The 24,940-nt window shown below is 52.6% G+C and overlaps 7 protein-coding genes across 7 annotated transcripts; 3 read left to right on the top strand and 4 right to left on the bottom strand.

Moving 5' to 3' along the window:
- Positions 1–62: 62 nt before the first annotated feature.
- J4E92_004432 (uncharacterized protein) lies at positions 63–2,984 on the bottom strand (the record flags this gene model as incomplete). Its single annotated transcript, XM_051495822.1, has 3 exons — positions 63–470; positions 530–1,780; positions 1,833–2,984. The coding sequence occupies 3 exons, from the start codon at positions 2,982–2,984 to the stop codon at positions 63–65; spliced, it is 2,811 nt and encodes a 936-aa protein (XP_051353662.1).
- Positions 2,985–3,666: 682 nt separating this feature from the next.
- J4E92_004431 (uncharacterized protein) lies at positions 3,667–6,090 on the bottom strand (the record flags this gene model as incomplete). The annotated part of the gene is made up of 1 exon (XM_051495821.1): positions 3,667–6,090. The coding sequence occupies one exon, from the start codon at positions 6,088–6,090 to the stop codon at positions 3,667–3,669; it is 2,424 nt and encodes an 807-aa protein (XP_051353661.1).
- A 1,667-nt stretch (positions 6,091–7,757) lies between these two features.
- On the top strand, positions 7,758–8,696 carry J4E92_004430 (uncharacterized protein; the record flags this gene model as incomplete). The annotated part of the gene is made up of 2 exons (XM_051495820.1): positions 7,758–8,127; positions 8,176–8,696. The coding sequence occupies 2 exons, from the start codon at positions 7,758–7,760 to the stop codon at positions 8,694–8,696; spliced, it is 891 nt and encodes a 296-aa protein (XP_051353660.1).
- Positions 8,697–12,067: 3,371 nt separating this feature from the next.
- On the bottom strand, positions 12,068–14,007 carry J4E92_004429 (uncharacterized protein; the record flags this gene model as incomplete). The annotated part of the gene is made up of 4 exons (XM_051495819.1): positions 12,068–12,856; positions 12,915–13,219; positions 13,396–13,602; positions 13,665–14,007. 4 exons carry the CDS (start codon positions 14,005–14,007, stop codon positions 12,068–12,070), a joined length of 1,644 nt encoding a protein of 547 aa, XP_051353659.1.
- Positions 14,008–16,127: 2,120 nt separating this feature from the next.
- J4E92_004428 (uncharacterized protein) lies at positions 16,128–16,584 on the top strand (the record flags this gene model as incomplete). Its single annotated transcript, XM_051495818.1, has 2 exons — positions 16,128–16,240; positions 16,308–16,584. 2 exons carry the CDS (start codon positions 16,128–16,130, stop codon positions 16,582–16,584), a joined length of 390 nt encoding a protein of 129 aa, XP_051353658.1.
- A 2,094-nt stretch (positions 16,585–18,678) lies between these two features.
- Positions 18,679–19,466, bottom strand: J4E92_004427 (uncharacterized protein; the record flags this gene model as incomplete). Its single annotated transcript, XM_051495817.1, has 2 exons — positions 18,679–19,153; positions 19,207–19,466. The coding sequence occupies 2 exons, from the start codon at positions 19,464–19,466 to the stop codon at positions 18,679–18,681; spliced, it is 735 nt and encodes a 244-aa protein (XP_051353657.1).
- Positions 19,467–21,762: 2,296 nt separating this feature from the next.
- J4E92_004426 (uncharacterized protein) lies at positions 21,763–24,666 on the top strand (the record flags this gene model as incomplete). Its single annotated transcript, XM_051495816.1, has 4 exons — positions 21,763–22,240; positions 22,289–22,776; positions 22,821–23,158; positions 23,205–24,666. 4 exons carry the CDS (start codon positions 21,763–21,765, stop codon positions 24,664–24,666), a joined length of 2,766 nt encoding a protein of 921 aa, XP_051353656.1.
- Between the last annotated feature and the right edge of the window lie 274 nt (positions 24,667–24,940).

Raw genomic sequence — 24,940 nt, 5'->3', positions numbered from 1 at the left:
ACATTTGAAGCAAAGTACATTAATTGCATATCCTATACACGTGGTCAACTACGAAATAGCCATCAATATCTCTCCACCAGAAACGCCCTCCGCTCAATCTCACCCATCTCCCCCAACATCTTCGCCTCCTCCCGCTTCATCTCAAGATACGTCCTCACAAACTTCTGATCCAACGCCTCATTAAGCGGACCATCCTCTCTCAGCGCCTCCACAGCCTCCTTCATGCTCCTAGGCATTTTCTTCGTCATACCAACCGCAGCGCGCATCTGCTCATCCATAGTCGCAGGATTGGTCTGGACGTCCTGTTCCGGGAAGATAAGGTCGTTTGCAGCGAGACCGAGGAGGCCCGCAGCGAGAACGGCAGAGAGGGCGAAGTACATGTTTGCGAGACCGTCGATACAGCGGAGTTCCCAGCGGCCGGGGGAGATGCGCCGGAGTGGCGTTTCGCGGTTTTGAGTGCCCCATGCTACCTGTGTACGCATATTAGTATGTGTGTATTTAGTTTTGAGGGTGAGAAAAGGTGATTTACCCAGGATCCGCCTGTCCAAGAGTTGTCTGCTACACGTCCATAGCTGACCTCCTCTGGCATGGTGAATGCGCAAATAGCAGGGAGATGCTTCAACACGCCTCCGACGAAGAACTGCATGTCCCTCTCTGGCGGGTGCAAACTAACATGCGCGTGGGCAGCCGTGCCCATACCCTCGAAAGGCTTAGGGTGCAACGTGGCGCGCAGTCCATGCAGACTAGCTATCTGGGCAATTACCTGTCTGGCCTGGATAAGTGTGTCGATAGCGAGCAGAGGAGGATGAGGCGGAAGCAGGAATTCGTACTGTCCCGGTCCGGATTCAGCATGGAATTGTTGCACTTCGATGCCCATTTCTTCGAGTGCGAGGACGATTTCGCTGAGGAAGGGGAGTTGTAGCCATTGTTCCGGTGTAAGGGTTCCCCACGCATGGGTCTTGGTCAAGGGTGAGTAGGGCTCAGTTTGGAAAGGGTTGGTGGAAGTGGAAGGGGGGTTTCGCGAGAGGAATGTGACTTCTATTTCGAAGCCGATGAGAAGGGATGTCGCGTAGTTGTATTGGAGGTCGTTGATTAACGTTTCCAGGTTGTTTCGTGGGTCTTCTGGAAGGGCAGATCCGTCTTCTGTGCGCCAGTAGCTGAGTACTGTTGCAGCGGGAAGGGGGTCTTTGTTGTGGGTTACACGGAGGGAACGTAGATCGGGTTCGACGTAGACTTGGCCCGTGGTGTTTACAACTGGGGTGAGGCGATCGTTCTGAAGAGTGCCCGTGTTTCCCTGTGATATGCCAATGCGTTCTCCTTCGATTATCATGCGGGTAAACTCCTTGATAGGAACAATGCGACTACGGATAGTGGCCATGTAATCAAGCCATTGCACGTATACGAACTTCACTGTAGGGTTCCTTTCTCTAAAGTCTTCGAACAACTGAACGTCGTATACATGCGGCACCTTTGGCGGCGGGGGAAACGCCGGCTGCGTGTACGGAGACACTGACCGACTGCCTGGCGTGTTTGAAGCTGAGAATCGGTTGGGGATACTCATAGCAGGGGCTGGTGTCACTGCTGGAGACTGATAAGGTGAAGCCGCAGCAGGCTTTGGGTTGTAGGTAAGTTGTTTTGGATCCGCTTGTACTGTCTCATCGAATATAGCCTCGTAGCGCAGATCATACAGTACGTTGGAGTTGTTGAACATGATATCTTTCGTCATGCCAATAGCTTGGTGTGGGGTTATGTCGCCTTTTTGGATATACTCGCTGAGTAGCTGCAATTGTTAGCCTATAGGAATAGGCGTTTCGTCATCCCAGCGAACTCACCTGGAACCAAACTTCGCGAAACTGTAGATTGGCAAGCCAAAATGTCTCAGGGAACCAATGGCCATCAGATGAATATAACAGCTTGCTGCCAGGGACAAGCTCCATGGCTTGACGCAAGATCGCGGTCTGACCATCTCTACTGACCATTGGAAAGACCTCGCCGATGTCCAGGTACACATGTCGATACACAGTTGCGAGGTAGCCGGCTTCGCGCGTATATGGATACGCTGAATGAAGGAGTACAAAGGGCACCTGGGGGTAGTTCTCGATCAATGGCTGTAGGAAGGCTGGGTTTGACTCAAGGAGACTGATATCATTGTCTCCAAGGCCAGTATGTAGCTGAAATGGCTTCGCAAGAGAATCACCATGTGGCAATTGCTCGGACAGAATTTCCAGTGTGCGCAACACAAGATAGTCGTTCAAGTGTTTCTTTTCGATACGGTAGTTGCGTTTGCGAATGCAACTCTTGACGTAGCGTTCGAAAGGGTGTCCAACTGTCTTCGCAGCTTCTTCGTACTCTGGTTCTATATCAAGACCTGTTCGGTAACAGATGACAGATTTGAATCCGGCAACGTTTTCGTCCTCAACCGCATCTTGGATCTCACGCTCGAAGTCTTCGGTAAAATTCGTCCAGACCTGCGGCAGAAATTTGGTCTTGCCCAGATCGTCTTCTGATGCCTCTCGCACAAGATTCTCCATCAAGCGCTCAGCGACCGTCTCGATACGCACAATGCGCTTACTAGGCGCTTGGGTCCAACGGTCATGGTAATCGTAAGGAAAGACCTTCTCCGGCCCAGCGAGTCCATCATCGATGAGGAGTGCGTGCACGTTCTCGAAGCATCGTTCATGTAATCGTTCAGAATTGCTCCGGATCCACTCAACTCTCTGTTCCAGAATGTCCTCCCAGTCCGCGTCCTCACCACATTCGTAAAGTCGGCGCAGCTGCTTAGCTGCTCGTAAATGGGGCAGTGATTTGAAGGTGTCTCGCAAAGCTCTTCCTTGAGCTTCCGTGGTTATGGTTTCAAAGGGAATTGTATCGGCCTGGTGAGGTAAAATGAGGTTGTGGGCATGATTGTCGATGATGGGATAGTTGTTGACGACATGTCGTAGTTGTTCAATAGTAGGCCTAGGTGGGGAGATAGTTCGGTCCATATCGACACAAGGCGCTAGCGGATCGCTTCAACTGTGAGTCGCTGTTTAGGTGCTGTAAATAGGCACTCAGATGCAGTTAATCTCGCGTTTGCGTGGAGGGAAGACTGCTTTGTATCGAGCGATGACGACAATCCGATGACGTCCAATATAATATCACCAGAAAGAAGTCTGGAAAGTTGATGTCTTCGTGCTTTTGCGCATTACAGGCATGATCCAAGTCGAATGCGTTGTTCGTGAAGATGTGTTCCAAGGCCCGTCCGATGACGTCGGTGCAAGCGGAAACGCGAAATCTCGGACTCCAAGATTAGTACTCAGCGCATCGCATGATATCTGCATAGGATGTTGTCGTACTCAGCGTTGATCAGCGCGACAATGAAGGATGGGAGGAGGGGAGAATAGTGGCCCAATGAAAGTCATGACGAAGTGGGGCATATTTCCAAGGTTTTGATCTCGTGAGCATCAGCAGCCGACCCCCCAACGATGTGCTTCCTACACTAATTAAATGGCTACTTTCATTATCTAAGCCGAAGTCTGATCTTCGTCAAATCCAAGTGCACAGGACATAACTGTGTAGTTTCGCGTTGGATGCCGCCAGAAGCACCAAGCGCATCTCCGTCGTCTGTAACAACGTGCTTTCTACGGGGTATATGTAATCAACTAGGCTTTTATTCCACAACAGGTTCTAATCCTCCTTGGATCCCAATAGATTCAACTGTTTTAACCTTCCCACATTGGCCTTCGCACCCCGATCACCACCAGCAGCATCATGAACCTCCTTAGCATGCTTGATCAGGTCACCTCTCCAGCGATGAAAAGCACCTTCAATCTGCCTTGCTACTTTTTCACCTTCAACCCTGGCAACGATTTGGCACACCCAAATCAATGCCCTTGCACTGACGAACCTGTACTCCATCATAGGCCGGATAATAGCAGCTCGGACTACAGCTTTGGTAAACAGAGGACCGATTGGCAGGGAATGCGACTCAAGATAGTTGTATAGTTGGTAGATGGAGCGCCAGGTTGCCTTATGTGAACGGGTAGTAGCGATAGAGTAATGATGAGCTAATTGATGGACAAGCGCAGTGCGCTGAGAGAACGGTATGTCAGCAGTGAGGTTGGCGTAGGCTGGCGGCAGCGCATGGTAGTCCGAGGCGCGTTCCAGAATTGCGACAAATTCCCGACGGGCCTGTAGAGTTTCCATCTCTTCTTGATCGCTGACAAGCGTAGTCGAGATCGCTGGTCCGGCGAATTTGTTAAGAGAATCGGAGATGTATTGGCATGCACGTAATGTGGAGGCGTGCTGTTCGCGCTCCTGGACTGTCTGCAGGTTTGGTTGCTGTCGGAGAGTGGGCAACTCAGCGGCGAGACGGGTTTGTATGGCCTCTGTGTTATGTAGTGGAAATCGATACTTTTGTACAAGGTATTGAAATCGGCGCAGAGACCGAAGGCTGGCGTGGGATGTGAATGTTTGGACAGCCATACTCATCATCGGCCCATACGGAATGGAAGCCTTCCGCATGTGCTTAAAGACCTTTATCACTTCGTCTTCCATTCTCAGTATGCCTTGCTGCTTCAGTGCAGAGGCCGCGTAGGCGTGTACGCACTGTAACCAACTGTCCTTGTACACACCATAGCCTGGCTGCTGTGCCGTACGGAACGCGAGAGCATAGAGTAATAGAAGTGGCCGCTTAGTACCCGTACGTTCGCTCTTGAATACACCCTCAGCCACCTCGGTGAAGGCGATTTGTGTGTAGGTGCTATTGGAACGGGTTGCATCGAATCGGGCGTCAAGGTTTCCAAGGACTGTCATCCACGCACGCGCACAGTGCCAGTACGTCTCAGCCGACAATCGTGTCTTCCTGACGCCTTGTATGAGGGACAGAGTCACCGATGAAACTAGCGACTGGAGTCGTTCTTCAGGCAGGAAGAAAAGTATTTCCTCGACAGCGTGGAGATAATCGTGAGATGCGCGTGCAATCATCAACATGATGACTTTTTCTGCGTTGTCGAAATCGGCCAGCAAAGAACGTATCACCTTTCTCAAGTTCGAAGCCGCGATCTTGTCCGCAAGTAAGCAAAGATCGCCTACAGCACTTTGGCCGGCTTCAGTAACGTAGGAACAGCTGCGAAGGGCTGACCGGATCAGTGTGAGTAGTTGGGTATCCTGTAATGAGCTTGTTGAATCTGCAGCTGATGTAGCGGCTTCTATCATCTTGGAATATACGCGGCGGTGGACACGGGAGGCATGCGGTAGATACGCGCCAGACGTTTCCAGACACTTGAGGAGGTCGAGACTCTCGGGTGTGTACGTGGGAGGTAAATTGAAAAACTTGAGGCTTGAAAGGATGCGTGTGTGATCCCAGCGGTTTTCGGTCAGATGCTTGACTACCATGACGTTGTAGACCCAATCGATATTGGTGGCTGGGCGACATGATATCCAGCTCTGATGTAGTAATCGGCCGCGTTCGGTACTGGACATAGTTCCAGCGTTTGCGATCTTTGTCTTGAAGTCGTCAAAATGCGCCTCAGGATCCAGCGCATCGACTGTGCATTCCCCTGGTCTGCTCAGATGTTTCTGCGGTTCATCTTGCGAAGTGTTCTGCGAGAAAGGGTATGGGGCACCGAATGCAGCAGCGGTAGTCGTCGAAGCTGCGTGCTCCGTGGATGTACGGTCGGGTTGCGTTATTGGTAAACTTGGAACATGCTGAGCTGCTGTCGATATTAGCTGAGTGTATGTGGAGAATGCGCTGCGCAACGTACGCGAAGTCAATGGCTCTGCATGGGTTTGTAAAGACGGTGCTTCGTATCTCCAAGTGGGCGGATCATCTTTGCGGAAGCCAAAAAGCGCACCGAGATTGAACAGTGGCGCAAAGTTTCCCTGAGGATAGAAGCCCGCTGAGACAGTCATTCGGCGCTTTGCTGCCCTCCTCCTGGCCTCCAATGGCCCCGGAACGTGGCTGCCATGGCGCTTCTGTTGCGGGCACGAACTGGGGAAAAATCGATTGAGGGCGCCGGTGAGGAGGTCGTCAGAGATCCATATGTGCTGGGAGGAGGAAGACTGGAGAGATTGCACTGCTCGGCGACAGGCAACGGGCGGACGGCGCATTAAGCGTGGCTGGTCATCGGAGGCCCTGGTGAAGCTTGGTTCGATGCTGAGCACGCGTCCCGATCGGGAAGTGGGAGATGCACGTGACACGGGTGACTAAGCGCATTATCACGAAATCGGAGGGGCCTTGGAATCCGGTAGCACTGCAGTCCGGCGGCGACTTGGCGCGACTTGCTACAAACCTGGGGAATCTTGACACGAGCATGAATCTTAGGACGAGCTTGCACGATGCGGCTGCGTCCCGCTCGTGTCTCAGGTCACCCAAGCATTTTGACATGTGTCTAACTCAGCCGTTGGAGGTTCTGTGTATGTGGCGCTGTATGGAGAGGCACAACGGTCACTGTTGAGATACTGGCCGCTTAATCACGATGCAGATGTCGTGCATGTTGCTTTTTCTCGGGCCAGAGTGGGTGCAACCTCCGCTATGCTCACCTCACATTTTTAAACTTTCATCGCGATTGTGTCGGGCCGCGCATGTCTGGACTGTGGTGTTCGCATTTCGGATAGAGCGGACAACGGCTTCGATGCTCCAGATTCCGGATGTTAGTTAAATGAGATTCCACATGGGAGACGCGACTCGACCGTGGCCGCGTCCCACTCCCGCCTTCCACGATGGTAGGCAGTCCCAACAGCGCAGTAGTGGAGCGCGAGAACGTTCTCGACCTGGCATCCATCGCAAAAAAGCATCGTGCGCGTCCTGAGTATCGCAACGTCAGCGACACCCTCTGGCCGAGCGCTTGAGTCGCTTTAGTGCCTGACCGCGCGGTCCTGGGTTAGCCTGCGACCACCCCTGCCGCCCCCCGGCAGGCATGAAACAGCGTGCGGCCAATGGCGGCGCTGTTCCTGGCACTAGTGGGCCGGCGCCTTGCCCAGCTGGGCCGACGTCGTGACAGGCTGTCGCGCACACGAGGCCCTGGGTGCATGCCGTAAAGGCAGCTGTGAAGACCGCGAGGATAGACTTTGGCGCAGGAGATGCGAGGGGAGCTGGAGGACGCGCTGCAATTTAGAGGCATGCGCTGTCCAAAGTTACAGGGCGGGTGGGCTAAAGATGGCGGCAGTCAGACGCAGGCACAGGCTAATTGCCAAGGCTGGCTCCTGCTCCTGGCTGCATGCCTGCCTGTCCTAACTGGGGCGCACTCTCCTGTCCTCTCTTCACTGCGATCCACTCTCAGGGCCCGAGCCTCCTCTCGTTTGTCTGCTTCACGTTGTCAATCGTCGACACCCACAATCGTTTTATCGCATCACTACACTCTCTTTACCCAGAACCCATCTCCCGTCGATTCATTCCTTTTGCGTCACTCTACGGGGGTTCTCTCCAAGGGGCAGCCGACAAGTTTCATCGCCTCGACTTCTGCCACGACGCCCCCCGTTTCAACACCACCAGACGGCCCTGGGCATCGTTGATCGAGCCTCCAGTCCCAGTCCATCGCGCCTGTCGACGACTCCATCTCCGCCGCCATCCCCATATCCACTCAGCCTTACATCCACGCCGAACCCCAACAGCTCGCTCTCTCACCACCATCACCACCGCCGCCGACTCGGACCGCCCGACCTATCCACGCCCACAGGGCCTTGCATGTGTCGACGCCTCTGCATATAGCCCTCCGTGCGACACGCTGTCACCGCCGACCAACGCGCACCACTAACTAACCAAGCACATCACCACAATGGTCTACATCAGACTCGCCTCCGCCCTGGCCGCGGCCTCGATGGTCATGATGGCCGCTGCGGAAGAGAAGCCAACGCCAACATGGGCGACCGTTACGGACCCTATCACCACACCAACAAAGACCTTAGGAGCAAGTGCCATGGTGAGCATCGGTTGCTTCGAGACCGGAATCCCACTCGAGAATCACGGCTCTTTCAACTTCCAGTCGCCTGGTAACTGTCAACTCGTTTGCATTGAGCAAAACAAGCCCGTTATGGGTCTGTCGAACGGCGAGGAATGCTGGTGTGGTGACGAGATTCCCGCCAAAGAGTGGCAGATCAAGAACGAGACATGTGGCACCACGTGTAGCGGCGACAAGACATGGACCTGTAAGCTGACAACCTTCCCTTATCTCGCTCCCGACTGACAGCGCTTAGGTGGTGGAAAGGACAAATTATGGGTCGTTCTCACCGGAACAACTAGGAACCCAGTCGACTTTTACGAGCCCGAAGTAGAGAGCAGCAGCTCAGTAGCACCAAAGCCGTCGTCTGCTGCTCCGACATCAACCGGTGCCGCCCAGGCTTCGGCCACTCCATCTGCGGCGCCCGAAGAAGACAGCAAACCAAACACAATCGCCATCGCAGTGGGCGTAGTCGTCGGCATACTAGCCCTTGCCTCGATCATGTTCGGTGTATGGTTCTTGCTCCGCCGGAGACGTCAGCACCAAGCAGAAGAAGACTACCGTCGCAATGCCGCGAACGTGAATGCTTTCGTCAACGGCGGCAAGCTACACACCAGCAACTCGTCCATGAACGACTCGCGTCTGGACCCGAGCTTCGTCGACCGGAGGCAGAGCAACGGCAGTATTGCAGACAACGAGGACTACTCGAGGCGGATATTGAAGGTATGCGATCCACGATGCCGCCTGACGAAACGCCACTCACTGACACTCCATTAGGTTACCAACGTATAAGTGCCTCAAACAGGGCAATTGGCGCAACACGTGCGCTCTTCACGTCGACCCTCTCTCACGACTGGCGTCGCTGACGAACACCTCCATACCCTGACTACGCAACTACCTAATCTCCTTCACTACCATGTCTCGCACCACGGTGCGCGCAATCACGCTTTGACGACGAGAGTAAGAATCATCTTGCGATTTAGCCCGTTACTATTCAGTACACGACGGAACCACCATACCGTTGTGCAGACCAGCATTTGACGAGGATAAAGAAAGATTTGTGGCGGCTGCACCGAAGAATCTTTTCACCTCTCTTGTGTTATATCCAACCTTTTCTTGTTTCCTCAACTGGGCGTTTGTGGGGTGTTAGATACCGGGCAATTGAATGGGTCACTTATAACTCCATCCGGCGCACAAGAGCACCACGGTCGCTCTCTTGTCTTTGTTCTTTGTTTACGGACGGTAATTTCGTCCAAGCCATTCCTTTACCTGAGGGCATTAGTTCCTGTCCTGCCGCTCCCTATCCCCATGTGTGCTCCTCTTGCCTGTCGCCATGTAGCCACCCTGCCAACAAGCACCCCCCATTTTCTAGCTACTCTATCTACCACCTCCGCCAATCAAAATCAGTCACATTACATGATATGTCTACTGTGACACTCAAAGCAGACTTGCAAATACTCCTATAAACTTGGTGACTAACCGCCATTACGAGCATTATCCCCACAGCCACACAACCAACGTCATCAACATACCATGCTATTCAAGCTCTGTGCACCAGTTATTGCACATGGTTGTGTGTCACGCGAGCCCTCGCGATGCCCCAGCCTCCCCTAGCCACACTAGCCCAACATTTTCAGCCTCAGCCTTGCACATCACCATTAAAGCGCTGTACAACTGCCACCAATGAAGAACCATCTCCCTTCCCCTCCCCATACTTTTGCGTCGATCACCCAGTTAATCACCACCCTTTTCGAGAAAGGCTCGAGGTCACGCGAATTGAGATTGAAACGCACCTACAACGCAGCGCAATGTTACCCAAGGCAAGATTGAAACCAAAGTGACCCAGACGAACTTGACCGCCTTTTTTCTCCGCACTTCGATGCGTGAAATTGCCTCGTGAAAGAGCCGACTCCGAGGTGCCCGTAGTCCAAGTGGCTGGGTACGGCAAAAGGTGGGGAAAGACTTCGGCGATTTCGGCCTCCCTTCTTGTTTCACCACCCCTCCTCCGTCCTTGCTCGTTTCCCTTTCGCTGTCGCCGTGAGGCTGAGAGTGCGGACCCGTGATCTCCCCGAGGGTATCGACAAATTTCCCGACCAGAGAAGGGAAAGAAGGGTCGGTTTGTCTTGATGTTTTGACATGCGTGCTTTTTTGTTCTCGCACTTGCTTTGGCCTTGCAACGGGGATTGTGTGCGTCGGTGCGTTTGTTACATGTTCTGGGAAATGAAGGGCTTCGGCATTTGGAGAGCATGTGCGAAGGTCATGGCATCTGGGCGTTTGTGGGCTGAGAGGGAGGGTTCGTTATGCCGTTGATGCCGTTGCGGTTGATACTGACTCTCTCGTGCATATTGTGGCTCTCTTGTAAAGCCGAGGTGAGGATTCGGTGGGTTTTCTTTTTCCTTCGCTGCTTTGATGTGTCCTGGGGTCTGAAACAAAACTGAAGGCGCGGCATTATGTGGTAGGCATTTTGGGAATTGGAAACGCGAATCCGAGCTTTCTAGATGTTTGGTATTGTTCGCTACCAGAAAGTTCGCTGGGTCGAAGCTAGGCTTGAAGTTGTACCCTGGAGGTGTTCGCTAGGATTTACGGTGACGGACTAGTACGGTAGACTATACTGTATACTCCAAGACTTGCTATGGCTGAGATTAGGGGAAGGAAAGCCCCGTTGTAGTCACAAGCGACGTTGACGACAGCTGAACCAGTGATGAAGGTTCCCGACAACGACACCACATATTGATGGCCTATTACAGATAAATGGTTGTTTGGTGAGCTATCATTCGATGAGTTGAGTACAATCATAGAGCGTATACACCTTGTGTTGTCCAGTCAGGAAAGCTTTCATGTAGAGATTCGCTCATACGCAGAGCTTTGTTCGCTCTTCCTCATCTTATCCTAGGGCAGACAGCTAACTACCTAACGTTCTTTCAATGATGGAATAGACAGACTTTGTGATATGGCTGTGCAAGGAGAACAGGTTGTTCAGCTCCTCGCCGGTATCGACCTGCCGTCCAGACTCGACATGCCGGTGAAAACACACGTCGAGTTCGCAGGAAGCGTCAAGGATAACATACTAATCGTTTCACCACACCTCACTGCTCCCCCGAACAACACCTTTCGTCACGAGTATAGCAAGACGCTCGACTTGTCTATGCTCGCTCTATGTGCGAAAGTCAGAATACACCCGTAGATCTCGCTCACTCTCAGCAACGCAGGTCACTACATCTTGACGTCATACTAAGACGACTTGGTCGTAACCTGGTAATAGGTGACGAGGGCTTAAGGTCGGTCTTACTATCGGACACGCAGGGGTTGATGTCTATATAAAGCACCTACCTAGGAAGAGAAGCACCACCTACCCTACCGGGCTATATGACCGCACACCTCCGAGTACTATCAAGCGGAGGTGCCCACGAGGTGGATTGAATGTACAACAATAGAGCAAATAGACCATATGACGCGCGTCTCTTTCTCCGTCGCGCATCCCCAGTACTTCGACCGAATCAGAGGATCAGTTATCGCTGTCTGGGTAACGAGATGCGTGGCACCGCTATAAAGAAGCGCCTGGTTCACTGCCTCGATATATCGCTCCATCGATAAGCCTCTCCTGAATGGCGAACTGATGCTTCTTATTGGTGACAGGAACACTTCGATCTCTGTCAAAGGACTCGGCTTGGTATACCGCTAGACTGAGCCGTCTCACAGTCTGTGTTTGCTCATCGTGTTCAAGCTATCCCACTGGGGACTCGGAGTCGTACCGCTGGTTACCCGCTTCCGGTCGATACGACGAGGCATTATATGCACGTGCAAGGCTCTGTTTTGTCAGAGAGATGGTAGATACAGACTAATTTCAGCGAAGAGTAGCAGTAGGTAGAGATTGGACAAGTCCAGGCTGATTCCTTGTCGATAATAAATAGTACTGTTTCTATCGGTAGTAGGGTATGACGATATCATCGTGAGACTGTCGCGTAGAGAGCCTACAGGCTTCTCCAGATTCTCTTCTCCCATGGTGAGCCAAACTGGGGTCTTCCTTAGCGTAACTGCCTTTTCCCCAACATGCGGATGTCGCCAGACCATATCCGTGTCATCATACGTTGATGGCTAATCTGTCGAGTCGCGTACTTTGGCCGGTACCAAGTATGATGGAGATGAGTTTAAATGCTTGCGACTCTCTTTCTCAAAGGCGTCAAGTTCGGTGTTTGATAGCTGTCCTCGGCGTTCTCTTTGTCCTCACCCTCCATCTCAACTGCTCTCCTCTTCCTCCTCCGCGCGCACGCTTTCTGCTTTTTGATATCTTCCTTCGCGAGAAGGTCCGAAACCGTGGTGTTATATCTTTTGAGGAAGGGGTGTCCTTCAATTTCATACAGCGATAATGCAAGGGGTTGCGTCTTGGGCTTGGTAGATTCCCTCGGCCCCTCCCGCCGCTCTGCGATCAATTTGAACGTGAATGCGTGGTGGCCGTACTTCGAGACGACGTCCGCTCCATCCCAGTATGATGACTTCTCCGTGAGTTCGACGTCCATGGCCCTCCGCATCGCCTTGATCCCTTCAACCTCCTCTTTGCTTATCTTCTTGTAGCCGGTGAGGAGGACGTTAAGGGTGGCGTTGCTTAAGTTGGGGATACTGAGAATCTTGCGAAGTGTGGTGTTGTCTGCGCCGTAGTTCTCGAAATCAGACATGCGCAGGATGATACCCGTTGTGGTCTGAAATCGGTACTTTGTCGAGCTAAGAAAGCCTTGCAGGTGTGCCGTACCCCAGACCTTCACCATCGCGTAATCAATGAAACGCTCTTTAAGCGCATTAGCTCTCATCGTGTGGGTGACTACAGTGCCGCGGTAACGGTTGAAATACTCAGGGTGCGGAACTGAGAATGCGATGCGTTTGATATTGTTGTCCTTGTTGTATTCGATCCAACACGGTGGTGTCTTGCTTGATTGGTACTCCTATAGAAGTACGAAGTCAGTATGTGTCTCATGTGCAGTTCATACAGTTATAGCTTACATTGTTGCCATCAGCCAACCATATTTGCTGGTGCTGAACATCGTTCACGTCTAGATATGACAGATAGGTAGTGACTGCAGCCGCTCCGACAAGTAGGGCGATCTTTGCCTGCGATCTTGCCAGCCATTCTTGCGCGACACACTGCCAGTAGTTCCGTAGGACAGCCGGAAGCTTCTCCAAAATCTTTTGGCCTGTTGGCACAGTCTTTCTGTTGACGCGACGCGGGAAAGCGTTGATGTGGAGGGCGCCGGTCGGTCGGAATGACTTTAGGTGCAGTCCCAACTTCGCGTAAAGCATTAACATCGCTATATTAGAGAGGTCCATCGTCGTCCCGTAGGAGGCGTGCACCGTACTGCCAACGCGTACTGTTGGATACGATGTGATTAGAACCAGGCTGTCTTGGATGCTCCCTGTGTACTTGACTGCAAGGGTACAGTTAGTTCAGCCGCCTTTTAGATCCCAAGTACCAAAGAAAACTTACCTAGCTGATCCTCTGACGTGTCCAACCACTTCGGCATATTGGTTCCGACAGGTAGCTTGATTGCTCGCTCAGCCTTGGCTCCCTCTTCCCACAACAGGTCCGACTCTTCGTACGTCGAGGGCCAGCTCTTAGGCTCTCGCTCGTGGCGTGGTATGGTAAAGGGCGGCGAATTGTGTGTAGTAATCTGGGCTAGGAAGTCTTGGACATCTGCAAGCATAAAGTCAGTATGCCGGAGTACATCACATCTTGTACGAGTACGTGTAGCTTACCTTGCTGGCAAATGCCAGGAAGAAGCCGCTGGACGAGCGCCTCGATGTCGGTAGGGCTCAGGTCATCAAGTAGATCGTCGTCGCTAACGGCACATCCCTGTGGGATATTGGCTGCGATATCTTCATCTCCGCTGCTGATCTCGTCGTCTTCCATAAGACTGGCATGGACGTTGATGCTAAAGTCGTTCTCTTCCTCGTCGTAAACTTCGGTAGGCGTCAATGTGTTGCTCTGCTGACGCGGTGTTCGAGCAGGTGTCCGAGCAGATGTCCGAGCAGGTGTCCGAGCGGGTGTTTGGGCAGGTGTTTGAGCGGGTGTTTGAGCAGGCTTCTTCTTTGGTGGCATTGTCGGACGTGTGATTGAGGGAGCGATGGAGCGGGGGCGTTGATGGGAAGTGAGAGCTTGGTGATGATTAACTGTCGGACGTGTGATCGAGGGAGCGAGGGAGCGGGGGCGTTGAAAGGAAGTGAGAGCTTGGTGAGGCTTGGTTGGTCAGACCCATGAGGCATGAGGAAGGAGCGCTGTCATCGAGCCCAACCATTTACCTCCGCATCCTGAGGTTTACCTCAGCATCCTGAGGTCTAGTTGGTGAGACCCGCGAGGCACGTGGAAGGTGCGCTGTCATCGTGGCCTGAGTATTTACCTCAGCATCCCGAGGTCTAGTTAGCTAGAACCGTGAGGCATGAGAACGAATAGAGTGCGCCTTTGGTCCTGGTTCGTGCTGGTTATTAAGATAGTACTTTGGTATACGGTATGATTGCGATAGCTTTGATGTTGTTTGCTGGAGTGCTGTGCATGAGGAAGGAGCGCTGTTATCGTGGGCTAACTATTTACTCTAGCATCTAGTTAGTAAATAGTATAATGCACGAGGAAGGAGCGCTGTTATTGTAGCCCGACTATGTACTCTAGCAGTACAATTCGAATTTGTAAATGTTCCCGCGCTAGCTTCCCCACTTGTACTAGTAAGCTCAAGGCTAGCAGTAGCCGCGCCACAGATATATAATGTTATAACAGACTTACATTCATCAATAAAAGACAAGACACTGTGCCAGAGTAGTTTAATGGGTGTGACTCGAAAGAGGTTGTCTCTATAAGATATCACAAATTGCAAACACGCGCAGCACGGTTGCCACAAACGTAGTAATACAAGAAAGAAGAGACGAACGCTGCAGCAATAAGAGACTGTGGTAGTAAGCGGCTGCGGGCCTGCCAGACAGACGAAGGCTGCGGGGGCTATACACTAAAAGCGAGAAGTGCGGAGGTGAGACACTGAAGACGGTAGAAGGAGGATGTGGCGTTGGTGAGGTGTGGTTGGCGCTTGTTGATGGTATCCAATCTGTGGTTTCGGTAAGAGGCAGGAGGTAGGAGCGATGACACCCACCATGGGTGGCTAGGATTTGTCTCGCGTTTGCTGCATACAGACTCGTGAAAGTTAACAACCTGGTAGTTCTGAAGTTGATGTATACGTCCACCTAAAAATATTCTCAATAGTACTTTGGGCTTTTTGTCGTAATGCGACACGAATTGTAGCTACTCCCAGTGCTCAACTCCGGTGGCATCGGGATGTCTGCTCAGACTTCTCTTATATTCACTCCGGAGCAACTGACGAGAGACATGGGACAGAAGGGATGGTAATCAGATCCAGCGATGTCAGGCCCTCTGATCGGGCCTCCTTTGTCTACTCCAGAGCCATCGGTGAGAGGTATTAGGCGAGGGTAATGGCATCCAGATCTGACAGCATTAGGATGTCTGATCGGACCTCTTACATGCATTCCGAAGCTTTTGGTGAGTATACAGGCCTGCCGGTATCAGCTGTGCTCCATTGTTCCTTTTCGGATCTGTTCTTAATAAGCAATGAGATCATGGCTGGGCAGTGTTGATGAAGATTTTGACAAGTCAAGGCGCTAGGTAGAGGTGCCGTGATGCGACAGAGGTGGTTGGCTAGTAATCCGAGTGAGGGCTTATTCATTTGGTCATATCCATATCTTAGAGTCAGCCGATCTGACAGAGCGTATGGGTCAAGCATCTCGCTAGGCGGCTAAGCATGTTGGCGAACCAGCTTGTCTATACCTTCTCTCGTCAGCTCGCAATTGAATGATGCTTGGGCGCCGCTCGTGGAGCAATATACGCTTCGAGCGATGGGCGAAGATCGCCTGGAGACTGGATCATCTGGCTGGATGACGCCCATGTCGACACTAGGTATGGCGTGTCTCTCCTGCACGACCTCGTTCACCGACTGGCCCAACAAGATCACTGCTGTGAAGCCATACGGCCGTAAGGAATTCCAGAGGATCATATATCAGGCGACAGTTGATGCGGTGAGTCTTGCAAACTACCTTCCCACTTCTCAAGAACTTTCATCTTCATACTATCCATACATCTGAATTCGCTTTCGAGACTTTCAATCCTGTAAGAGCACATCGTTCTTTGGGAAATAGTCGACAACCAGACGCGACGCAAACAGCATGAAGCTCGCCGCTACTGGGGCCATTGTGCTCTTCATTCGTTCGATCATGGGCGCAGGCTGTCCAGACGGCCAAGTTGGTGTTGGTACCGTACAGAGCTGTTTGATCGTCAAGTTCGTCCTTATCCATCCCAATCGCCAGGGTGCCTGGGCGAGACTACGAGCTGACTTGTATCTCTAGCAACATGTCGACTGAGTGCGGGGCGACACAGGGTGTCGTCTTTGGAGAAGGCAACTGCGACCAAGCCGATATCGAGAACATGTTCCAGGATGACGGATATTGTCAGCCTAGAACTTTCCTTCATGGCGCCAAGGTTTTCTGCGAAGACGATGACATGACCGTCACGTCTGTTGCATACAATCTAGCGACTTGGGGGAATTGCAAGAAGCAACATGTCGATTGTTCTGCTGGACCACTTCAGTACTTATATATTGATTACTGTTGCGAGAAGATGTAGGGCTGAATACCTCACTCAACTGTTGCCGCGGCCAAGGTACGGAAATTATGTACGCTAGCAAAGTGGCATCTGCCCACACAAGAAAATTATACGAAGCTGACCTCGGGATGGTTTCTGTGGGTGTCGTCTGCTTGTTCATTCCCTTGGTCTTGTTAGCATAATGCAATCATATTCCCTTCATACAAAATTACCGAGATGTTTGATGATGCACCGGCTGTAACTAGCAATGGCGGTACATCACCCAAAACGAGGGTCGTGGTAAGTCTGTCGGGTACAGGGTGTTCTATGTCTTAGGCCCCCGCTATGAGCAGCTTACTGTAGGTAAGAGGCTTCGCCGTTGGCAAAGTTTGCGACAGTTGCACTCTCCCCGTAGGTCGCAAGCCTGTGCTAAGATCACCTGCCTCGCTCAACACGCGCGTATGTCTCCTCAAGCGTGTTGCAATGACTTCGTCAGCGAGCGATCCAAGCAGGCCTACTGTACCACTCGTGCGTCGCGTCGTCCTCCCTTTCGATAAAGATCAAAGCATGCGTTGTTGTGTTGACGCACCCGGCGAGGAGCTCGTGAGTAGCACATGAATGCCGATCTCCCGAGGTCCCTCTGGAGGAACCGGGCGTACACAACGGAGTCTGAAAATCAACATGCGATGGCCTGAGGCAAAGAGAAGACGATGCGCATCAAAATCCTAGAGCATTAGCGGAGCGCAAAGATTGATGGCTGTGTTTGAACGTTGTGGAAGGATTGAAGTTGCGCACTGCGTGCGACGGCCGAAGTGGGGTCTGTGAGCCCTCCAAGTCTCACATGACCAAAAATTGTGTTTTACCCCCACACCTAGGTATGAGCATTAATTTGTGCTGGAATGAATGTATTCGTATTGTAGAAGAGTTTGCATGTCTCAGATTCAAAATCGGTCAAGAAATGGTGGTTTTGTGCGCAAAAAGTCTCAATTCTCCCCTTTATCTCCACCACAATGATTCCTACCCTTCAGGACACCTTACGGGATAGTATGAAAGGGCAAAAAGAAGCGAAGCCGGCAGGATTCGAACTGCGCGAAAATTGTTAGTTGCCTGTCTTGTGGATGTGTAGTTGTGGAGAAGTGATTTCTTACCCTGCGCGCCCGAAGGCATATGATATCTATTCAAGCCGCTCTAAACGAACAGCTTATTCGAGTCATACCCATTAACCACTCTGGCACGACTCCTGTGGTTGTGATGATTGATGGAAGATAGTCCAGCAGCAAGAATTATATCCTTGTTCAAAAATTGGTCACTGGAGACTTACTTGGGCAAATGGAGCCCGAGCGGGGCAAAGACAACCTCACCTGGACTTGTCTAGACTACCAGACACGTCCGAATGAACGACTTCATTCATTGGCTAAGTGGTTCTTCAAACGCAGAATTTTGTTGGGTGGTGGGGCCGGCGCCCACCCACGACCATGTCCGCTAACCGCCCATCTACCGGTGGAATGCGGCACAAGAAACCATCGTCACAATCATACATCGTCTTACGTTCATAGACTACCGCGAATGCAACGCTGCTCACAATGCTGCTCGAAGCGCAAGACTTTTAGATGCATACTGCTTAGACATAGTTATAACTGTTTCAAACTTCTACCTAGGTATTAACTCTATCTCTTTGTGCTTTTGCATTTTCCTTCGTGGACGCGCCTGAAGCGGGGTACCTGCAAGGCTCGCTCACCGTTCACCGTTGTGCGACGAGCCCGTACATTGCACAGCCCAGGCACGAGCGCATGACTGTAACGACATGTCACATCACCATCGCATACCAATTTTGTTCTCGGCGACACATTGATTGGATATTGCTACTCGGCCACCAGCGTTTTATCCCCCAATCTTACCCTTACAGTATGTACATAGAAGGTCGTAAAGATGCTCGCGAAAAGCCCCAAAGCCCAAGAATTACCTCCGACTGCGCACGCCCATCCAAATCACTCAGCGTCTTCTATCACCTCGTACAAGAAAAAAACTCGAACAGGCCTGCAGAATACATCAGGGTAAAATGAGCAAACTAGAAAACTTTGTGGCAATGTAGGCTCCACGGTGTTCAGTTTTTTTCTGGGTTGACGTGCTATTACTCTAGCATTGGAGCTTCGCCGGACCAGGAATCTTGTAAGGCGTTCCGTTGCCCTTGGGCTGACCCTGGGCGTTGTAGATGCTGAGCTTGATGCCCGCATCGTCCGCCCTGTATGCACCAGGGAAGCTGACGGTACTGCCAGTCTTCGACCCAGATCCCGAGACATTGATCTGCGCGCATCCCATGTAGAATTGCGCACCGCCGGTCGAGCTCGCGCTGTGTAGGGCGATGAGTTCAGCCCTGAGGAGATATTGGCCCGGAGCGACACAAGATGGCATCGTCATCTCCGTCCATCCACCATTGTTGATCATGCGGTCGACACCCCAGTTTCCAGAGCTGTCGAGACCGTCCTCAGCGACTTTGAACCATTGGAGACCAGAGGGGGACGCATTAGCGGCATTGGAGACCTTTGCCATGTAAAAGATAGCAGGCCCCTTGTGAGACTTCGCGATCGGGTGGTCGGGGTCGTTTGAGCCTCTTCGAAAAGTTAGTGGTTTGCTGATGAAAGGATGGAGAATGGGACGACATACTGTGCTCCGCCGACAATGTGGCCCCAGTTCACGCCGACTTTGTCTCCAGGCTTGACATCGATAACTTTGCCGGTAGAGGAAGCACCAGAGTTACAAGCGATATTTCCGTCGTTGACATTGGTGATGGGGTTGTTGGAAGGGGCGACGCGGATACCGTTGCCTTGGCCCATATCCTGGCCGTTGATACGGACGCGCTGAGCGATAGTGTGCGCTGACCCAAGAGCGGGTAGCAGGGCAACAGCAGCGGCGAAGAACTTCATCTTGAACGAAAGACTGATAATGTAGATGTACTGGTCGAGTATCAAGGTGTAGATGCGGATGAGGTGCTGTTACTGGGTGTCGTGCCTCTCCTTATATATCCCATCCTACTCCTACGCCCATTCCCGCGCGACCCTGGAGCATCAGCAGCATGACGCTTCTACCTGTCTATCGTCCATCTCAGTCGCTGGGCTGCAATATAACAACGCCACACGCAAGCCTTCGCTAAAGAGCCTCCAAGATTTCTCCGTGCGCCCCAGACTTGTTTTCCACCACGGCAGAGGTGGCTGCTGTCGGTAGTCATGGAATGAGGCCAATGAGACCAGAGAGTTTTCAATTTACTCTACCGATCATATATGTTGTTTCGCAATAGATGGTTTTGTGCAACCACGTACCCGAAATCATTGCTTGGCAGTAGGTGTTTGTGTGTGGCCGGTTAATATACTCTTCGCGATTGAGGCCCGTGAGCAAAAAGACACATGGCCGGTTTCTGGAAGCGAGAATCCGCTAGCGATGATCGTATCGAGCGTTGCGTTGGAAATGTAGGAGAGCGTAGTTTCGTGTAGAGCTTTCCTGTGGTGAATGTAAAATCAGATCATAAATTGAAAATTTCACTCTGCTACTCACACAGAAGCAGGGTGGAAAAGACTAACGAGAACATCGACAGCCTTCCTCACATCCTCAAATTAGGGCTCTGGCTATCATTGCTTCCATAGCGCACCGCACTGTTGCTGTGCCTGACGCCCCGTTGTGGCATGCAAATGATCTTGTGACACCTCGCTACTGCTTTCACTTCATTCATTTCATGCCTACTCAATGCAGCGTATTGACCACGCCCGTATCTTACCTCTTCAGCCCTTCTCTTTGCAAGACTAAGTGCTTCCGCCTTTTACCAGGAAGAAACTACACAGCTGCACTGCAGAATACATGAGTACAACAAACCAAAGTTGAGAACATCCTGAAGCAATGTACACTTCTGGGCTATGTACTAAGATGGGTGTTCCATTTCCCTTCGAAAGCATGCTTCAATGTCTGGCATCCAACTCTTATTGTAGCTGTCGATCGACTGGAGTGAAATAAAGAGCTGCGGACCCGAGTACTGGACAAGTCGTCAATGAAAAAGTGCGGCACCGGACTGGATATCTCTCTCTCGTTATCGCATTGTCCTGGTCTTGATTGGGCTGGCCATTGAAGTTGTACCTGAGTACGCGGGACAGCTGTGATACATCAACACAGACATACTGCATCTTCGCCCTTTAGAAAATACCCGAGATAACCAATGACGGCAAAGGGGCAGTGCAGCCCGCAATGCTTCCCGCTGGGTTACTTCGTGGTAGGCTAGTGCTGCTACGGGGTCCAACTAGTGTTAGAGGGTTGGATACGAGAGGACCCCTGGAAAAAATGGGATAGGTCCCACGAGAGACGCGCAGCTCGCAGCAAGACGGAGGAAGAAAGGATTTCGGCATTGCCGCCGTGCTGCATTGATCTGCGGAAGGATGAATGCAAATCGCTGGGCAGACTTGGGTCGGCACGTTCGGCTGTGCTCTCCCCACATTGAATCTCCACGTGTTTGGCCAGCGGCGATGGAAGTGGCGACGGACGATGCGGCTGCAAAGTCACCGAGAAGCTTTATCGAGACCAAGATTGTCAAAGTGAAGAAGTTGGCAGGCCACGAAGCCCCCCTTGTGTCGCCTACGTGTTCCGCGAGCCTGCATGTGACAGCTGCTAGGACATTCGATGTGACGGGCGCAAGTAACGGCGCAATGGATGGAAATGCAAGCAAGTCATGATAGGCCGAAGTGTAACAGCCGCGCCACAGACTAAGACGATTCAAGGGTCGGGCACTGCTGCACGATGACGATCATGTCCGGATGGTGTTGAGGGCGTAGCATTGAAGGGAACATGACATCACCTAAGCATCTTTGTGAGCCTCTTCAGTGCCGCGAAGCCGCCGCGGATGGCCATGGTTTTATTCTTCACATCCGGCATCTGCCTCTCGACATCACAAGCACCCTCAGGCTCACATTAAATCCACCAAATTGAGCAGTTTGCGACACAATTCCACTCCGAGCAGTAAGTATTGATTGATCTGCGGCGCCATGTCGGTTCGGGCTCTCGCAATCTGCGCCTCGACCCCTCCGAGGCATCTCACCCCTTAGCGCGACCCCACACGTCATCGCCAGCCACAGCGAACGCGGCTCAGGGTTGCAGTTGTTTGCGAACGTCTTCTTACATATATTCGTCAGGGTCTACCTTACCGTCGCCGCAGCCAATATCCACGACCAGGCAGCTCCCACCATGGCGACCCAGCGCCCAGTCACCCCGTCGGCCTCCTACGACCCCGTACCGCACATCGACGACCCGGCCCATCTCAGCCGCGGCTACGGCACCTCTGCTGTAAATGACTTTGGAAACTCACCACTAAGCGCGCCAAATGAGCGCTCGCGTCTGGGGCGGTTCGAGGAGGACTTCGATGCGCGCACACGAGGTTCATCCGTCCTCGAGGGTGATATGCACCAGCGCTCGTCCTCGCGCTCCTCCACCTTGAACCAGGGCGCAACCCCTTCGCGAAGTGGCACGCTCAAGAAGAAGAACTCTGTCAAGAGGGCAAGCAGCATGAAGCGTAGTGGAAGCAGGAGATCCATGCATGCGGGCTCGATACGCGGCGTGACCATTGACGACCAGGAGCATGGCTATGACCGCGAGGACAGTGTCTTCTACACTCCTGTGCCTACCAAGGGCACACCCACCGAGATACTAGCAGAACGCTTCCAGAGTATGTTGGGCACGTGACAGATTTGTGAAACGTACTGACATCTGACAGCTTGGCGAAAGTTTCTCAAGGACCTCATCACTTACTTCCGCGAGGTCGCATCCTCATACGAGCACCGCGCCAAATCGTTGTTGAAAGTCTCAAACGTGATCAACAACACCAATGCCCCCGCCGCTCTCCTCATAGAAGGAGGCCTAAACGACGCCAACCGCATCCTCCGCGATTTCCACAAGCAAGCCATCCTCGAGGCCAACAAGGCGCGGGACGTTGAGGCCGACGTCATCAACCAGCTCAGCGGCCTCCGGGCTGATCTTGCGCAGAAGATCAAGGAGATCAAGTCACTGTCTGGCGACTTCAAGAACAACGTCGAGAAGGAAAAGGAGACCACAAGGAAGTGTGTAACAGCACTTGAGGAGGCGCTGGCTTTGGCCGACTCCGACCCCACGGCAGTTGCAGGCAAGGGAGATCCCTATGTTGTGCGTCTGGGTGTCGAGCGCCAGGTGGAGAGGCAGATTGATGAGGAGAACTACCTCCACAGGGTCAGTTGTTGCACGCGTAGAAGCGACTCAACTAACGTATACAGGCTTACCTCAACCTCGAAAACTCCGGCCGCGAACTCGAGTCGATCGTTGTTGGCGAAGTCCAGAAAGCCTACAACGCTCTTGCTACCATCTTGAAGCGCGATGCTGATGAGCAGTACAACACGGTAGAGCGGTTGCGCAATGGTCCGATTGCCATGCCGCGCGATCTCGAATGGAGCAGGTTTGTGCGAAGCGACCCTCACTTCGTCAACCCAGACATGCCATTGCGCAGACTGGAAGACATCCAGTACCCCGGAAAGCACCACCCTGCTACTACCGAGGTCAGAGCGGGCATGCTCGAGCGGAAGAGCAAGTATCTCAAGTCGTACACACCAGGATGGTAAGCAACACAATCTTGACAACCTTCCCAGTCTAACACTTTTCAGGTATGTTTTGTCGCCAACGCATCTCCACGAGTTCAAATCGGCCGACCGCATCTACACTCAGCCTCCAGTCATGTCCCTATATCTACCAGACCAGAAGCTTGGTTCTCGCTCCCAGCCCGGAAGTTCCTCCCACAAGTTCGTTATTAAAGGCCGTCAGGCTGGATCCATGCATCGTGGCCATACTTGGGTCTTCCGGGCGGAGACGTACGACACCATGGTCGCATGGTTTGAAGATATCAAGGCCTTGACTGAGAAGAGTGGAGAAGAGCGCAACGCCTTTGTCCGTCGCCATGCAAGCGTCAGGAGTACCAGCGCTGGCAGCGCCCGTTCAGCCAGCTCGGATGGCGGACTAGAGGAAGACGAGGCAGACGCGGTTCCTTTCTCAGCCAACCAGTCCATGAAGGAACAGGCCTACCGGGATCAGTCTGAGCGACCTTCCCGACCTTCTCCAGGTGGGCGATTCCCGTCTGATTTGATGGTCAACCGTAACTTACAAGCGCCTTTATCGCCTTCTAGCGGAAGTTCAGAGATCGGCAATGATCTAAACACCATGTCTGGAGGTCCGACACAGGATGTGCACCCGATGTATCTTGCCCAAACCTCAGCCTACCAGCCCGAACCAGCTCAGCCCGTCCAGCCCGTCCAGCCCGTCCAGTACACCCAACCCGCTCAATACCAACAGCAGGCCAGCTTCGCAAATCCATACACACCAGCCCAGCAGTCATACGCCCCTCAGACTGTCGACAACCCTTTATACGCCCCTGTTTCTCAGGCTTACCCTGTCCAGCCAACTTCGGTCGACCAGTACAACCAGCCATCCCTGGCACAGGCTGAGCCTATCCAACGTAAAGATAGTACTCATTACGGCAACTGGTTGGCGCCTGCTGTTGGGGGTGCAGCCACCGGAGCCCTTGCAAACGAAGCATTGCAGAAAAAACAATTGGCGCAACAACACTACGAGGCCCAGCAGCTCAACCAAGAGCAGCAATACCCAGTCGAACAATCTCGCGCGGTAGACTTCCCAGATGCCACCCCTACGCAAGTCCCCGAGCGGCATCCTGACCATATCCTCCCCGACCAAATCGACGACACAGGCTACGTCGCCCCTGCTGTGCAGCCAACCCCTGCTCCGATCGTTGCGCCGGTCTTTGATGGCCACACTCAATCCCAGCATGTAAGTGGGTTGGATACACCAGGAGCTACTTCGTCTTTTTTAGGCGAGTCTGAGGTAGGGGCACCTGCCTTCGGCGAGACTGTCAACGGCGGGCCCGTCCCAGTGGGCCTCGTGGATACTGCAGAGGAGATGGCGCACCCTGGCATGGGCAAGCGGATGAACACCGACATCAGCGTTAGCGACCTGCATGTCCCGGGTGAATATCCCAAGACAACCGTCGGCGACGCCAGGTTTCCTGCTGCAGCCGCCACATCGCAGGAGCCCACGACTTTCCTGAAATACAACTGATTGTCTCACGGCAACGACTGAACGACCTGGGTAATGGGAGCTCTACGGTGACGACTCGGACGACTGGATTATGGATTCACGACAAACAGCTGGGTAGGGGCTAGTTGCGGGCTGGAGTTTTCTGGCAAGGAGCAAGGTTTATATCTGCGTCGCCTTTCTGTGAGGATCTCCTGATGGATCTGTCAACATTTTTTCCTTTACAGTTCTTTCTCTCGTTATAACGTCTGAGCATACGTGCTCAAGCGTCTCATTACCCCCCTTGATACCCGGCGTG

Source organism: Alternaria infectoria, assembly GCF_024043175.1.
Source record: "Alternaria infectoria strain BMP 0036 chromosome Unknown scaffold_6, whole genome shotgun sequence".
In the NCBI taxonomy this organism is placed as follows: domain Eukaryota; kingdom Fungi; phylum Ascomycota; class Dothideomycetes; order Pleosporales; family Pleosporaceae; genus Alternaria; species Alternaria infectoria.
Note: the sequence above shows the minus strand (reverse complement) of the source record. Positions and strands in the feature narration are given on the sequence as shown.